Source organism: Tursiops truncatus, chromosome 16 (assembly GCF_011762595.2).
Source record: "Tursiops truncatus isolate mTurTru1 chromosome 16, mTurTru1.mat.Y, whole genome shotgun sequence".
Lineage (NCBI taxonomy): Eukaryota > Metazoa > Chordata > Mammalia > Artiodactyla > Delphinidae > Tursiops > Tursiops truncatus.
In genome coordinates, this window is record NC_047049.1 from 15,389,690 (window position 1) to 15,407,805 (window position 18,116).

General features: G+C 40.2%; 1 protein-coding gene across 2 annotated transcripts in view; it reads left to right on the top strand.

Moving 5' to 3' along the window:
• ABLIM1 (actin binding LIM protein 1) overlaps window positions 1-18,116 on the top strand; it is a 317,822-nt gene that overhangs the window by 85,995 nt on the left and 213,711 nt on the right. Inside the window, exon 1 of one of the 2 annotated variants that reach the window (XM_033841732.2) lies at window positions 4,487-4,803. The exons of the other annotated variant lie outside the window; for it this stretch is intronic. Within the exon in view, the coding sequence (XP_033697623.2) occupies window positions 4,746-4,803 (58 nt within the window). The 5' untranslated portion in view covers window positions 4,487-4,745. Of the gene's footprint in view, window positions 1-4,486; window positions 4,804-18,116 lie in introns of those variants that run through there. 2 annotated transcript variants of the gene reach the window in all.

Here is an 18,116-nt window from a genome sequence, read left to right on the forward strand (position 1 = left end):
ATGTAGAAGCCGTCTGATGGCAACCACTAAATACGTTCTGCTTCGAATTAGTCCCTCTTTATTAGAAAATGTTCACACAAATAACAGCCTTGATGTTGGTTGATTGCACGCAGAGCAATGTGAAGAAGGCTCGAGGATGTTGTGGTTGAGCCATTTGATCACATCTCACTCTAGCACAGTGATGAACATGTACAGACCTGAGTTCAAGTTCCTGCTCCCCTGACCACAAGCTCTGACTTTAAGAAAAAGTACTTTCTCTCTAGGCTTAGTCTTCTCATCTGTTAAATAAGGATTAATAATACCCTTCTTCCAAGTACTTACCTTCTAAGATTGTTATGAGGAAAAATTGAGAGATGCAGGTGAGAAATGCTTATCTTAATTCCTGGGACAGAATAACTGCTTGAAAAATATTAGCCCCATTTTGGGGTGCTGGCGGCAAGTATTAGGGGGCAGCATCAAGTAGTGATTAGGATAAGCATAAATTCAGGTGATGGATTCCAACGTACTAGCTATACTGTTTCCATGCAGCTAATTGTTTGATGTGGGGAGTCTAGTTTCTTGAGATTTCATCTCAAGTCCTTTTTGACAAATAGTGGCCAAAAAAAGAAGAAAGGAAAAGAAAGGGAGGGAAGGAAGGAGGAAAGAAAGGAAGGAAGGAAGGAAGGAAAAAAGAAGAGAAAGTAAAAGAAAAAGAGTTGATAGAAATTTTGGGTGGCACTGTTATCTCTCACCTTTTCTGATACAGATAGAGCAGGTATTATTGGACCATTTAACAGATTTAGAAGTCAGTTTGGTGACTGACCTAGGATCACTGGTGAGTTAGCAATAGGATCAGGTCAAGAAGTTGGATCTAGTAAGTGTCAGATGGCAACTCCAATCAGTGGGCATGAGGTTTGGGGAACAGTCTGCCATGACGGTGGTCCCCTCACTGCAGCCTTTGCAGAGACAGGTACTACCCATCAACTAGGTCTCTTTGTGAAGGAGATTAATTCAGGAGAATCTCATGAAAACAGTATGTGACTCAGAAAAATGATTCTTTTGACGTCAACAGAAAGAACTCCTTCCTTCTCCCATGGAGTCTTTAGTATTTAGACCTTTTGCAAAAAGCATTAGCAGCCTTCCATGTACTCTTACTTTTTGTACTGCTAAATTCATATTTTGGATCACCCCACCATTATCTCAGGCATGGAGATAGCTTTGGCATCTTCTCTGATGTAATGATTTGCCTTGAGCTGTTTATTCTGGAGAGAGTTTTAGCATCCTGGGCATGGGTCTCTGACTCAGACCGCTTGTGTCCAAGTCCCCAAGTCCCAGCTGTATCTCTTGTTAGTGGAGTGGCCTTGGGCAATTTCTTCAACTTTCTCTCTGTTCAGTTGCCTCATCTTTCTGATGGAGATGATAATGGTACCTGCCTCAGAGGGTTATAAGAAATCAATGAGAGAATCTGTTCAAAACCTGGAGAGAGTGAGCCCTCAGTAAATGTGAGCTATGAATAATAATAATGCTATTCTATTTGCAGTTTATGAATCTGAGATACACAATGACCATACGTAATAGGCGTTGATATTATCTTAGTAAAGTCCATAAAATTTCCTCTCCAGTCACAAAAATAATGACGTGGGATCCACGTGGAAATCATTAGCAGAAACTGGGTCTAGCAGCACAGAGATCGTTGTGTGCCAAAAAGACCATATCGAGATGAAGCCACCTCAGAGTGCTTTGTGTTTAAGTGGGTGGTGAACTACTAGTTCTTTTAGTTCCTGAAACTGATCTTTCCCATGGAGTCACATAGCTGAGCTTGGATTGAGGCCAATCACCTGGGCTTATAATTGGACATCATCAGAACACAAGTTCAAGGGAAATGACAAATCAGTACTTAACTTTTTTTTTTCCTGTGCCTTTCTAGTTAGGGTCTAGAGGGGTCTTCTTTCTTACTGAATATGACCTTTTAAGAAATTTAGTTTCCATCTTTCCCAATAGAATCATTCTTCTTATGGGATTAATTTTGCTTCAAGTTTCTGTCTCTTCTGCTTAGTTTAAAAGATGAGACCAGGGCCCTGTGCGTGTTTTGTTATTGATACACGCTATTTTTCACTCTTAGCTCTGTCATAAATTATATTATGGTAGGCTTCATCTCCTAAGCCCAGTCTTTTAATACAATCTGCTGTAAGATGTGCTGTTTGCCTAGGAACACGCAGCATCTACGTTTCCAGGTTAGCCTCACTGGGAACCAGACCGGACTTGCAAACAGACACAGGCGCTGAGGCCTATTGTAGCCATCTGAATAGCAGGATGGAATGTTGCTGGTCAGAAGTCTCCTCCTTATACATGGTGTGTGGCCTTGGCAAGTTCCTGAGTTCCTCTGGCTCTAAGATTTCTCTTTGACACTATGAAGTAAATTATCTCTAAATTCCCTTCTTGCCCTCTGCTTCCTTAGAGAAGTATTTCCAAATTCTGTTTTGGGGTCAGTTAATATTTGTGCTGGGGTTGGGCGTTCTCTGGTCCAATAAATTTAGGAAATGCCTCTTACCTTATTTTTGTCTTAAAGAGTTACAAGGCACACATGTCTCTGAGAAGTCCATGATTAATGAACCTGTTTAACAATGCTGAATGAAGCATTTCTCAAGTATAGGTGAATATGCAATTTAAGGCATGTTTTATTTATTAATTTTACTGACTGACAGTTGCTCTCCTGGGAAGACTTCTGAGGAGCATCATTTGGGAAAGATTTCTGCTCCAGCTTCCTCAGGTGACTGAGTTATGTAAGGTAAAGAACACATAGCAGTACCTCTGATTTTAGAATGACATCGTAGGGAGTACCATTGCCATTTAATTGGAAAACGGTTATATAAACAGTTTTTAAGCAACTGGCTTTTGGATTCTCATAAATTGCCAACGTATCTCTGGCTCAACTAACGGAAGTAAGATTTGGAGGAACATGGTCAGGAAGGAACTACTTTATTGGCTAACACTTCAAAAAGTCAGAGTTTCCATGTTGGATCGTGCCCCTACTCGCTCGCCGTGCTGTCCTGCCTCATAACAGGCAAGGAACCCATCCATGCAGGTTGCTTTGAAACTAGAATCCTGTTTTGGTCCCAGAAAAGAGCTACAGCACTACATGTGGTTTCTTCTTCCCCCTTTCATTTAAAATCAGTTAGGGATCATATTCTGTGATTTCAAGGGAGTGGGAAAAACTAGCTTCCATCACAATCAAAATGAGGACTAATGAGAAAAAAAAATGCAATGATAAAAGACTTCTGTTCCATCCTTAAGGTAAGAATCCTGAGACACTAATAAAAAAACATTAGGGCTAAACTATGAAATCACTGTCATGAGAATGCTAGGCATTGGGCGTAATCAGAAGATTTCAATAAATGCGACTGGCCTTTTAGCAGCAGCTAACATATGACAGCTCTGCAAATGCCAAGCATTTTATCAACGAGTGGTCCAGTTGTGATCCTTTGTCTGGCGCCTGGTGCTTCGGCCAAGTCAGGAGGACGTTATCGGAGGCACAGAGTTCCAGATGGTGGCCTGGACTCAAGGAAGGGAGGGTGGGGCGACCCAGGAGTATGACCCAGAGCCATTTCAAAACAAATCAAAAAAGCCACCTGGACGGAGAAGAGAGTAAGCTGAGAATGTTCAACGACATAAGCTTAATGTTTAAACAATGTGATCATGTAGTCTTTCCTTTCAATGGGTAGATTATGGGCCTTATATTGAATTAACTATCTCAGAATTGGGTGCTGGGGCTTAAGTCTTTATTGCAGGAATTAGATGAACTGCCCTCACGCTGAAAACAATTATGCCAGTTTCCTTCTACCTCTTAGCCTCTAAATGTGTCTGACGCTGGAGATATTTGTCCTAAGTGTCTTCTCCCATTAAAACTGCCTTCATAATGTTTCCAATTTGCAAAAGCCCTGGTGTCCAAAAATAACTGGGGGAAAAGTTGGACTGTGGGTGGTAGGTAATCCAACCCAGCATCAGGGCATTACTGACTAAAGGAAAAAATGCCTCTTCCTGAGCCTTACCGGAGGAGGCCATTGTTTTCAGACAGCCTGTACCTAATACAAAAGGGCTCCAAGTCCATGACTGGCCTCAGACCAGCGTTTTGTCAGGAAACAACATCCAAAGCCATGATGAACAGCCAGGCTGATAGTGAAAGGAGTCTCCCCAAGTTGGAGTATTTTTGTTAAATCCTCGCACACACGAGAAAAGAGCTAAAAGCCCATCTGGCGAGATGATCACTCATTAAGTGAAGAGAGGATGCAGCAGCCTTAGGGAAATCGATCCTTTTCTTTCTTTGTCTCATGTGTTTGAGTTATTGTGCAGTCACAGTGATCAAAATCTGGATTCTGAATTGCGCAGATTGGAGGAAAACCGGCAGAACGTTCTGGGCGTGTTTTAATAGTATCTTCCCAGAAAGGGCAGTGTTCTGCAGCTGTGGTGTCAGTGAACTGATGTGTTGTTCAGAGTAGTCTTTAGAATTGGTGGGAGACAGAGCACAGAGGGCCGGGAGATGAGGACTCCGTGCTTGAGGAAAGAGCTAGAATCCTGCCGGAAACTGCTCATTCTTCCAGAGCTGGCTGTGACACACCCTCTGGGTGGCACGCCCCTCCCTCGGGTCCAACTCAGCCCACAGATTCGTGGGAGGAAAGCCAGGGCCTTCCTGAGGAGTGGATGCAGTCCTTCTGTGTGTCAGCCACCTTGGGAAGAAAAGCTGAAACCTTAGAGCTGTGTGCGCGTTAATGACCTGGGAACCCGTTGAGCTCATGGACCCTCATCACATCCTCGAAGACAACCAAGGTTTGACTGTCCATTTTTGTAAACTCGACATACGTGCTGTCTGGGGTAGACTGTGTGTTTAGAGATGAGGAGAGATGCAGTGACTTTTCTACTGGTTGAAATAGTTGTACGCTTATTATCTTAACTCTCTATGTGCATAACATGTTTGTATAAAATGCATATGTTATATATTAACATATTTATAGATATCATTAATATAATGGGATTTTAAAATGGACAACCTGTCTAAATTTAGATAGGTTGGTCTGTTGGAGCACTTTAGAAGGAGTCCTCAGTGACTGTAGGTGAACATCTGTGACCCCATTTCTGCTCACATGCTCTTTTCCTTTCACCCGCCCTCTCCATGCCAGTACCTCTGTGCTAACATAGCTTCGAGATGAATTCTTTCAGCCCCTTACGTTACAATGTAGTTTTTCTCTCCTTGGATCAGGCGCTCTGGGTGTTTTGAGTTAGGGATGCCGTCCCTAGGGTGCTCCCCCTACAGTTGTGCTTCGTCAGACAGTTCGTACCCAGGTGAGACTGGCTTCAAGAGGGAGCCCACCCTGCTCAGCACTCCAGGCACCGACAGCCGATGCCACAGCCTCAGAGGCGTCCCAAGGTGATTTTGCCAGCTGCTCCATTGAAACCAGCAGACCTTGTCGATTCATGCTGATTCTTTTGATCCTAGACCGCTTAGGGTAAGTGACTGTAACGTTCTGGCTTCTGGAGAGTAGACTCTCCGGTAGTCTCATGTCAGGCAGATACGCTTTGTACCTCCCACCATCACTTTTGAACGCCCTGCTCTTCTCGGTTTACCAGGACCTCCGGGGAGCTCTGGTTTGCCTTCCTGTAGGACTGGGGAGCCTTGGCATGCTACACTTCACATGTACACACTGTTGAGAGGTACAAAGGAACTGAATGTTGGCATACTCTGTAACTGATGAATAATTCATGGAGGCTTTCTGTGCCATAAAATTTTCTTCTATAAATGAACATTACTCTGAAAGACAATGCTGACTGAAAACTCTGGAAATGTGGTGTCATATTCTTTATTGATCTGCCTTCAACATTTGCCGGGAAGGCAAAAGTTGACAAACATCAGAATAATTAAATTTAAAGCTGACAGTAGCCTCAGGTGGGCAGTAAGCCAAAACCTCAGCTGCAACTTTTTCTTACCAGGTTCTTTCTAAAGTGTAACCACCTGATGTTTACAAAAGGCCTCTGGATTCTTTGACACTCTCTGGGCTTTCTTTGAAGATAGAATCTGAATGTGAATGATAACACTGTACATATTAATTAGTATCAACACACTACTGATATTTATAGTTGGAAACTATGATTCTATGGCTTTTCCTAACTGAAAGGGGTCTTAGAGATAAAACTAGAATATTTCAAGATGTCTAAGTGTCACTATTTGAATAACTTTGAAGTCCTCTGATTCCTTGCACTGTAAAAAGAGTAAAATTTTTTTTTTTTTTTTTTTTTTGGCCGCGTTGGGTCTTCATTGCTGCGCGCGGGCTTTCTCTAGTTGCGACGAGTGGGGGCTACTCTTCGTTGCGGTGCACAGGCTTCTCATTGTGGTGGCTTCTTTTGTTGCGGAGCACGGGCTCTAGGCGTGGGCTTCAGCAGTTGTGGCACGTGGGCTCAGTAGTTGTGGCTCGCGGGCTCTAGAGTGCAGGCTCAGTAGTTGTGGCTCACGGGCTTAGTTGCTCCGTGGCATGTGGGATCTTCCCGGACCAGGGATCAAACCTGTGTCCCCTGCATTGACAGGCAGATTCTTAACCACTGTGCCACCAGGGAAGTCCCCAAAAGAGTAAGTTTTCATTTCAATTTCCAGGAAAGATAGGGCAGGTTTTGGAAAATCTTACATGAAAGGGAGATCATAAATTAACAGAGTAAGTCATATCTGATTATATTTTTAGTGGTCACTGGAAAGAAAAATTCTTTCAAAAGAATTTCATTTCTTTTCTCCGTTTTTTTCCTACTCCCCTCCTTTCCACTCCATGGCGTATTTTTTAATGTATTTGGAATCTTTCCACTTGCTGCCAGCTGGAATCTACAGAAAGTGTATCCCTAGAACACTAAACAGTTGACTTGAATCTCAGTCATAATTAAATTGGAAGTTGGCAAATTATTCTGAGACTTAAAAAGAGGCACACCTTATGTCTGTAACATAAGGAGTTTCACTACTCTGCATTGTTTTAAAAGTACTCTCCATCGGGAATATTGACCATATTTTTTAATGACCTTTTTTTTTTTTTAAATAGAAGGATGTTTTGAAAGGATGTCTAATCAACATGTTTGACCATGCTTGAATTTGGTGTCTTAACTGGTAGTTGGGTCCCAGATACTTTAAAACAACCAGGTTTTCGCCTGCCCACCCACCCGCCTTTAATGAGTGCATCACCCTGTCTTCTCCCGGCACAGCTTGAAAGCATTAACTGCTTAGGGGACGGGTGATGTAAGACTTTGATGCAGCAATTTATTATCTTCTTCTCTAAAGGATCTGCTTAGAGCTAGTGTTTGCATACAATTAACATTAGTTATTTAGGCATATGAGCTACCCAACCTTCTATTTTACACTAAAACCTGACTGCTGACACGTACTTCTCCATCACTAACATACTTTAAAGGTTGGGGTCATAGTCAGGATATTAATTCAGACTATCGAGATTTAACGAGACATCTCTAAACGCCATCCATTTCCAAAAAGGGGCAAAAATGCCGTGTGCTCATTGGCACCCCGTCTAGGTTCCACGTGAGGGAATGGAGTGTCGGGCAGGTTTTTCTGCTTTAAGAGGCAGTCACAGCTGCCATGGAAAATGCGCTCCGTCAAGGCCGGTGGCCAGTGGGTCAATTAGAACACGACCCTGCTAGAGACATGTGTGAACGGTGGGAGCCCACCCAGAAGCAGGTTTGTGCAAAGCAGTCAAGCCTCGAAGGGGCCTTGGGAGCTCCTGTCTGAGTCCTGTCTCCCCCGCAGACGCTGTTCGCAGGCTCCCCGGGCTTGTGACCTACCACGTGCCTCGAAGATCCTAGCGCAATAGAAACTCCCTGAGCCTGGTATTACTCTTCTTTATAACGCTTTGCATGGAAACCGTACCTCATGTGACGCGTGAATGAAGTGGTAGAGACTTAGAAGGTGAAGTGGGGTACACAGTGCTCTTGGGGAAAGGTCTGCGTGTTAGTGGAGTGGTATTATTTTATGGCAAGTCCATCTCTATGGTCTATTTTTAAATGATTTAAATGGTCCGTTCTGTTTATTTTTCACATACAGTGTGTTGCTGGCTATGTGAACACTCAAATGCACATGCAGATTCGTGGATTTAAGTAGCCACTTCACTTTTGAGGCTCCTGCCATGTCTTTCCTTACCTTTTTAACTTTAGAGGCACTCTCACGGTAATAGTCTGTCTCTAATTGGTAGCTTCATTGGGGAGGATCTGCGGATGTGTCATAGAGCCCTCCCCCGACTTGGCGTTAGAGCGGCTCATTAACGTTCTGTTTGTTCTCGTTAATTTACTAAGCATCTTTCAGCAGGTGGCAGGTACTGTGCTATGTATTGTTCAGAATAAATCTCTGTCACTTAGAGTCTATAGTCTTGGAAGGACTGCTGGCATGTGTGTGCCAAAGATGTGCCGGGCAGCTAACCAACATGAGAAATTAGTAAGCACCTGAGCTGGGTGAAGAATGCCAGTATTGGAATATAAGATGTAAGAACATGTAGTCACCTAAGGAATGTAAATTGGTGCAGCCAGTATGAAAAACAGTATGGAGGTTCCTTAAAAGCTAAAAATACAGCTACCATATGATCCAGCAATCCCATTCCTGGGATATCCGGAAAAGATGAAAACTCTAATTTGAAAAGATACATGCACCCCTATGTTCATAGCACCAATATTTACAATAGCCAAGACATGGAAGCAACCTAAGTGTCCAACAGATGAATGGATAAAGAAGATGTGGTATATATACACAATGGAATATTACTCAGCCATAAAAAAGAATGAAATTTTGCCATTTGCGGCAACATGGATTGCCCTAAAGATCATACTAAGTGAAGTCAGAAAGAGGAAGACAAATACCATATGATATCAGTTATATGTGGAATCTAAAGACTAATACAGATGAATTTGTATACAAAACAGAAACAGACTCACAGACATTGAAAACAAACTTATGGTTACCAAAGGAGAAAGGGTAGGGAGGGATAAATTAGGAGTATGGGATTAACAGATACACAGTACTATATATAAAATAGATAAATGACAAGGATTTACTGTATAGCACAGGGAACTATATTCAATATTTTAACCTATAATCGAAAAGAATCTGAAAAATATATATATTTATAACTGAATCACTTTGCTGTACACCTGAAATGAACACATCATTATAAATCAACTATACTTCAATTTTTAAAAAGATGTGGTCACCTGAAGAGGTTAGGATGCTAGCTAGGGAAGCCCTGAGCGCTCCTTGGGATATAAATGACCCCACTGATTTCAGTGGGGCACAATCTGACCACAGGTCACTTCTCACCGTGGCTGCAGCATGGGATCAGGGTGCCTCTGGTCCTCAGGAACCATTTCTTCCACTGCTTATTGCTGGGACCACAAGGATTTGGGATTTATTTTCCTCTTGCTAAAATGCCTATTCTTTGGTGAATTTCAGAGTTATTTTTTTCTAATGGAAGTATATGATTTTGGACTTGTAGAAGGAAAAGGATGTTCCTCTGGACACAACGTTAAGTTCTTGAGCTCTAGAGACAAGAGATTTGGTTCACATCATGGCTTTGATACCTACTAGCCAGGTAACCTTGGGCAAGTGTCTGAATTTCTCTAAGCCTCAGTTTCTGCTTCTATAAAATGGAGCTAATAGTAGGGCTACCTGCTTTATAAGACTGTGAGGATTAAATGAGGATGTCTATAAAACCCATGGCATGGTGCCTCACGTGTAATAATGAATGGGTTCTAGCATTGGCAATTATAGTTCCACCTGAGAAATTCAGCTGCTTCCAAATTATTTATATTGTTAAATAGTGACTTGGAATCCATAGGCTTTGATTCTAGTTTGGTTATTTTATTTTTAGGTGTGTGTTTATTTATTTTAAATTATACAAATCATACAAGAGTAAGCTCTCACTGTAAAACTTTCAAATACTATATGAAAGGCAAAAGCTTCTCTTGACCACCATCCAAACCTAGGTGGTAACTACTATTATCAGTGTTATTTATTCATTTTATTTTCATCAAAGTAATGCATGTTCCTAGTTTTAGAAGCCAAATAGTGTCTTCTTCCATGAACAGGAGACAAGGGAGTAAGACCCAAGGATTCTGGAGTTTTTCTGGCCTGACTTTCTAAGATCATCAAAACCATGGCATTTCTGTTACACAATGTGGCCTTTCTAGGTGGGACTTTTTACGTTTTTATTTTTCATCTTTGGCTGGTATCAGTGAGGGTCAGTCTCCTGGCAGAGAGAAGAAAGGGAGGGGAAATAGAGGTTTGATGCTTTCCCGTAAAGACGTCCTCCCATCCTCCTGTTCATCCTTCATCCCTGCCTTCAGTGGTACTTTGTGACTCCAATAACGGGCCTTCCCTGGCTTTTGCCCCCGCGGTTGTTTCCCCTCCAGGTTAAGTTTCAGCTTCTCCCTTTCTGCTTATGTCATCCATTCACTTCCCAGCTTCCAAAATCGTGTCGATATGTCTACCGCTGTTGTTCCTTTCATGATCTTTTTGGGGTTTTGTGAAGACACAGAGATAAACAGTGTTCACAGCACCATGTTTAACCAGAAGCTCAAAGTTTCTGTAGATTTTCCCACTTAATTACAGTCTTATACTCGCATTTTATTTAATCTCCTCCAACAGAATTATAAGTTCATTAATATTAAAACTGTGATTTTTATATCTTTCAGAAATCTCGTATCTTTCAGTAGTGAGCACATGGTGGATGTGCACTAAATTCTTTTTTAAAATTGAGCTAACATTGATTCATAACATTGTATAAGTTTCACATATACACTATTATAATTCGACTTTCAAATACACTACAGCATGGTATATATACCACATCTTCTTTATCCATTCATCTACTGACGGGCACTTAAGTTGTTTTCTTATCTTGGCTATTAAAAATAATGCTGTGATGAACATAGGGGTGCCTATAGCATTTTGAATTAGTGTTTTCATATTTTTTGGACAAACACCCAGAAGTGGAACAGTTGGGTCCTATGATAGTTCTATTTTAAATTTTTTGAGGGATCTCCATACTGTTCTCCATAGTGGCTACACTAATTTACACTCCCACCAACAGTGCAGGAGGGTTCCCTTTTCTCCACACCCTCTCCAGCACTTGTTATTTTTTGTCTTTTGATAATAGCCATTCTAATGAATGTGAGTTGATATTTGTATTTGATTTCTCTGATGATTAGCAATGTTGAACATCTTTTCATTTGCCTGTTGGCCATTTGTATGTCTTCTTTGGAAAAATGCCTTTCAGATCCTCTCGTTTTTGGTTTTTTTTTTTGCGGTACGCGGACCTCTCACTGTTGTGGCCTCTCCCGTTGCGGAGCACAGGCTCCGGACACGCAGGCTCAGCGGCCATGGCTCACGGGCCCAGCCGCTCCGTGGCAAGTGGGATCTTCCCGGACTGGGGCACAAACCCGTGTCCCCTGCATCGGCAGGCGGACTCTCAACCACTGTGCCACCAGGGAAGCCCCAGATCCTCTGTTTATTTTTTAATCGGGTTGTTTGTTTTTTTGTTGTTGAGTTCTTGAGTTCTTGAGTCACTAAATTCTTATTGATTAGTTGATGGCTTTTCATATTTGGGTGAAAAGGGACATCATATATATTACCTTTAAGAGTTTGGTCCCATAAAAACCATGTCACTAAAAAATATTACACCGGGACTTCCCTGGCGGTCCATTGTTTAAGACTCCGCGCTTCCACCGCAGGGGCATGGGTTCTATCCCTGGTCGGGGAACTAAGATCCCACAAGCCATGTGGTGTGGCCAAAAAAAAAAATTGCACCTTTTTCATTTTTGCCTTTAAGATTCCAAAGGAATATAAGTATTAGCAGTAAGTATTATCAGACAAGGTACTCTTATATCAATTAGTTATTCCTGCTCCATAAGCCATTCCAAAATTTGGAAGCTTAAAGCAACAATCATCTACCATTCTTCATGAGTCTGCAGGGTTGGCCGGGGGTCAGCTGCTTTCTGCTGCATCAGTGGGCAGTTTGGCAGGCTCACCACATGTTTGGAGGTAACTCTGCTCCACGCATCTCTCATCCTCCTCTTGGGACCAGCAGGTTATCCCAGCCATGTCCCCATCACAGTGAAACAGAAGGGCAAAGAGCAAACAGAGATATGCACGACCTCTTTGAGGCCTAGCTCAGAACCGGACAGTTACTTTCTTCCTCCTTATTCTACAGGCCAGAGCAAGTTACATGGTCAAAGTGGTAGGCATTGTAAAGTTACGTGGCAAAGGGCTTGAGTACAAGGAGGGAAGATGACGTAGGGCCACGAAGGCAACCTATCTTGCCTTCTGTGCAGTAACAGGAGCCCTGGCATGAACGGACACTTATTGAGACTCACTTAAGTAAAAGTCTTATGTCCAGCTAACCTTGCCAGACTTTCATTTTTTATTTAAAAAACAAGGGGACTTCCCTGGTGGCGCAGTGGTTAAGAATCCGCCTGCCAATGGAGGGGACACGGGTTCGAGCCCTGGTCTGGGAAGATCCCACGTGCTGCGGAGCAACTAAGCCTGTGCACCACAACTACTGAGCCTGCACTCTAGAGCCTGCGAGCCACAACTACTGAGCCCACGTGCCACAACTACTGAAGCCCGCACGCCTAGAGCCCACGCTCTGCAACAGGAGAAGCCACTGCAATGAGAAAACCCGTGCACCACAACAAAGAGAAGACCCCGCTCGCCGCAACTAGAGAAAGCCTGCGTGCAGCAACGAAGACCCAGTGCAACCAAAAATAAATAAAAATAAAATAAAATAAATTTTAAAAAATAGAATAAAATAGAGAGACAATTCTAACCCTCAAGGACTTTACTAATCATACTTGAGGAAATGATGTACAGATGAAACTAGTGAATAAGATGATTATAGAGCAAAAAGCTAAGAAATAGAAGATTTGAACACTTTGTATGTGACTAGCCTAAAGCAAACTTTTGCTGTAAAGGACAAAATAGTAAATATTTTAACCTTTGTGAGCTGAGTGGTCTCTGTTGCAATTATTCAGCTGTGGTTTCAGCACAGAAGTAGCCATGGATAATACACAAATGGATGGCCATGACTGTGTTCTGATAAATCTTTATTTGTAAAACAGGACAGCAAGCATTAGTTTATAGACCACTGGCCTAGAATATTGAAAGAAATAAAACAGGGTCAGTTATGGAAGACTTGCTGAAAAAGGAGCAATGGTTTCCAAGGCAATAAAGATTAATTTAGCTCAACAAGATATGTTTTAGATATGAAGTCAGAAAAAACTTATGGTCATTCAATAGGTAAATTTTCCAACAGGTTAATGTGGTTCAGTCAGAATAAAAACTCATTTCTCTTCAGGAGTATTACTTGCTGCAAATGATTTCTGCTTCTGATTGCCTGTTTGAAAACATGTTTAAGAATGTTAATACTTTTGCTTAGTTGGAGGATGAGGAAGGAAAGATTTGAAAATAAAAGAAAAGAAATACCTAATTAAAGAGATTTGATTTTATGCCACTTTAAAATTTGTGTTTGACTGATGTGACCTAGATTTGTATAAAGGAACCAGAGGGATTAATAGGAATGATTTATTTTTAACTATTAAGAAACAATATGCAGAATTTAAGTGGGTATTTTTCCACCTAAATTGTATTTCACTTAGATTTTCCTTAGTAATCTTCATGCTCCCCCTATATTTGAAGAAAAAAAAGCCCAGAATACTGTTAGAAAGTAAAGTTTTTGGCTCAAAATCTTTAATACCTGTTTACTCATTTGTAGTCAGCTTGTCGTCAATAGCCTGTATCTTGACAGATTTCTGCTGATTAAATCCAGATAAAGAAGAGTTTGGACCGTAGCTTTAGGAAAGGCGGGAAGGAGGGATGCCCCCTTGGATAAGATTCTCAATTTTATATACACTACCAAATGTAAACTAGATAGCTAGTGGGAAGCAGCCGCATAGCACAGGGAGATCAGCTTGGTTCTTCGTGACCACCTAGAGGGGTAGGATAGGGAGGGTAGGAGGGAGACACGAGAGGGAGGAGATATGGGGATATATGTATATGTATAGATGATTCACTTTGTTATACAGCAAAACTAACACACCATTGTAAAGCAATTATACTCCAATAAAGTTGTTAAAAAAAAAGAAGACAATAGTTTAGAGGCTGTAGAAGATGAAAATGGAGAAGGTTTAGGTCAGTGTGCTTTACTTTAGTATTGAAAATCCTCATATTTTAAAAAAGCAACCCCATTCTAATATTCTTATAATTATCACACTGTTCACTTTTGTCATTTTTATTTATTGCTACTTCATATCTGTGTAGTAAAATAGTTGATCTAAAAACAAAAGAGTTTTCTAAAGCGTCATGTTTTTCTCAGATATCTTAGTTTTTCCCTCTTGGTGGAAATGTCAAAATGTACACAGAAGAAGGGGTCTGAAAGGTATTATTTTATTTCACTCATTTGATTTATTATTTATTGAGCTCCTGCTTTGTGCCAGTCGCTGCCTTAGGACCTGGGGATGCAACAATGAGGAAGATCAGCTCTGATTCTTCCCATTGGGGTGCTCAGGGGCCAGCAATGGCCATGGACGGGTGACCACAGTGCATCCATGTATCGGGGGATCCCAGAGGGAGGGAACCAGTCTCAAAAGTAAGGAGGATTTTTCCCAAGGTAAATAAACTCCCTCCTGATTTTACATACATATGATTAAAATAAAACTGCTTAAGTACAGTGCGTGTCACATGACAAGCACTAAAAATTCTTTTAGCCATCTTAATTATTGTTATTCTTAATGTTACTGTGGACGCAACACACTGTTAAAATCTTCAAAATCAGACATTTATATGAATACTCTGAGAGTTTCACAAAGAGACTAAAAATAAACTTTCTTCTTCATAACTAGATAGAATATCTGTAATTTTATTGGAAGGCTGGATCTTAGGAAGTTTCCCAGCAGATCCTTTACCTAATCCTTTTTCTCATAGTTTGTCTGTGGCTCGCTCTCTCTGTGAACACAACAGTAAGAAAGGAAATTAATGAGAGAAAAGAGAATGTCTCAAGAAAACATAATGTGTGTAACAAATTAAAAGAAAATGTAAGGTAATAATCAGTAACAGTGAGAGTGGATTTATACGATTATTTTACCTGGGAAAAATGGTATTTTTCCAAGAAACTCAGGGGATTTCAAATGATGTTCTTAAAACCTACCAGGAATTTCTTTTAATTTTATTGCTAACCTCAGGTATGATGACTAGGAATGGCAAATTCTAAGTTCTTTCACGGTGCAGTTTTATTTTAATAAATACATTAAAATAATAACTTTCTCCATTTTCATCTTCTACAGCTTCTAAACTATTGTCTTCTTTTTTTTTAACATCTTTATTGGAGTATAATTGCTTTACAATGGTGGGTTAGTTTTCATATATATTTCATACATATATAGGGATATATGTATATGTATAGCTGATTCACATTGTTATAAAACAGAAACTAACCCACCATTGTAAAGCAATTATACTCCAACAAAGATGTTAAAAAATTAATTTGAGATGGAACATAAAAGCTAAAACCAATTTCTGGGATAAAACAGACGAGAAAATGTTCATAAGCATGCATTAAACAAAGATTCCTTTAAAAAAACACCAAAAGCAAGCACTAGCCAAAAAAGAAAACGTCGCTAAATTAAAATTTTATTAAAATTAGGAATGGTTCATCAAAGGATATCATTAAGAAAATGAATGGGCAAGCTGCCATCTAGGAGAAGGTAGTTGCATTGTGTTTGAAAAAGTACTCATATCCAAGGTATATAAGGAACTCCTACAAATCAATAAGGAAAAGGAAAAGAAGATATCCAAAATGGCCGATAAACATATGAAAAAAGTCTCACCATCATTAGTCATCACCCCAGTGAGACACCGTTATTCATTTGGCAGAATGGCTAAAATTAAAAGGGCTGATAATACTAAATGTTAGCAAGAATGTGGAACAACTAAAATTATCCTGCATTGCTGGTGGGAATATAAACTGAACCAGTCATTTTGGAAAAGTGTTTGAGAGTACCTTCAAAAATTAACATACATCCACTCTATCCTAGGTACATAATCAAGAGAAATCAGCATGTATGTCCACTAATGGACATCTATAATAATGTTCATAGCAGTTTTATTTATAATAGTCCCCCACCCAAAAGCCAAATGTCCCAAAACAGGAGAATGGATAAATTAGTTGTGTAGTTGAGGTGTATTTTTCCAACGGAATATTACCCAACAATAAAACAAAACTACTGATACACACAACATCATGGATGAATTGAACAAGCATTATGCTGAGTAAAAGGAGCCAAACATGGATAAGTACATGCTATACATACATCTTGAAGTTCAAATTCAAGCAAAGCTAATCTCTTATAAGTCAGAATAGTGGTTTTCTAGAGGGAGAGGAGATGTAGCATTGACCGGGTATTAAGAAACCTTCTGGGATGTCAGCAACGTTTTAGATCTTGATCTGAGAGGTGGTTACATGTTGTACACCTGAAAAAACTTACTGAGCTGTGTACTTGAGATTTGTGAACTACTGCATGTAAGATATAGTTCCATTAAAATTTTAACATTAAAGTCATAACAATAGATTCGAATGACACGGGGAAAAGTTTCGGTGAGCCAAAGTTATAAATTGCATATGTAATGTGATGTGAAATAAAGATTTTCATAGAAAATCACTGAAAGAAAATATACTGAAGAATTAACAGTGATTTCTGGATGGTAGGACTGTGTTATTTCCATTTGTTAATAGCTTTCAGCATCTCCTAACTTTTCTCTAATGAAGTATATTACTTCTATAACAGAAAAGCTGAAATGGGAACAACTGTAACTAAGAAGGTATTTGACGTAACTTGATCCTCAATTGTAAATCCATTTTGATATTTTGGGGGTGGGAAGTAGCAATTTAGGACAGGCAAATTCATAGAGCTGTAGGGTTAGCGAAAGCTTCATGGGGAAAACCTCAGGGGAACTGAGACAGCATGTAGGGAAGATGTGGTTAGAAGCAGGAGCGGGGCTGGACAGCTAACCTTGTGTGATGTTGTCTTTGACCTGTGATCCTCAATCTATGTTCGTTGACTGTGTTTCTATCCACTTCATGGATTCTGTGGTCCTTCAAATGTATAATTGCTTTTTCACTTAACATGTTGATCTTTTAAGCCATTTGTAATTCTTATCCCTAAAAAACTCTTTTCCTATCCTTTTACCTCTTCAGGCATTACCGTTTGCTCTGTTCTCTATTTTGCGGCATCCTTCCCCTACCACCCTGCTTCTCCATATGCCAATGTGAGTTTAAAAATGAATAGTCCCAAGGCATTCTCTCCTCCTGAGAAATAAATAAATAAAACAATACCAGAAACACACACACACACAGAGCTCCAAATGATCCATCTGTTGAAGACATCCACCATCCACTTCATCCTGGTTCAGGCTATTTTTGTTTGCTTTGTCTTGAGAGCTCCTATATTGAAAGCCTTTAAAGAGTACTTAGGTTTTCATCAGAAAATGAAAAGCAAATCACTTTGTTTTTCCATTTTATACCTATTACAGAACTGTGCACAAAGAAATGCTCAATAAATGCTGATTGAATTTCCCTTCTACAGATCACGGTCTATGCCGCATTCAGATTTTTCTGTGCACGTTTTTACTGATGCGTGCACATTTATAATTATGAAGCGGATTGTGGAAGGGGGCATATTCTTTAGAATCCAGTATTTTTCTGAATCTGTTCTCTGCAAACCTGTATCCTCTTAGGTAAGTTTAATTACTACATTTAAAGGATGAATTGAATTGAAGGATGAATTGAAGTCTTTTGAAAGTGGTTTTTTTTTTAACTGCTTTTCTTCTTTTTTTGGCAGGGTAAGCAATAGCGTTATGCTGTTACTGGAAATTTTAGTCAATAAGATGTATGCTTCTTTAATTAGAATGCTAGGAAGTCCTGCTGAGTTGAATCATTTAGTTAGTGCAATGAGCTGAGAGGTTTGAGCATTTGTGTGCAGAGGGTCAATTTCAGTAAATTGAGTATATATGGGCAATTTTAATATATTTTCCCAGATAACTTACATCTAGTATTCGTTTTAAG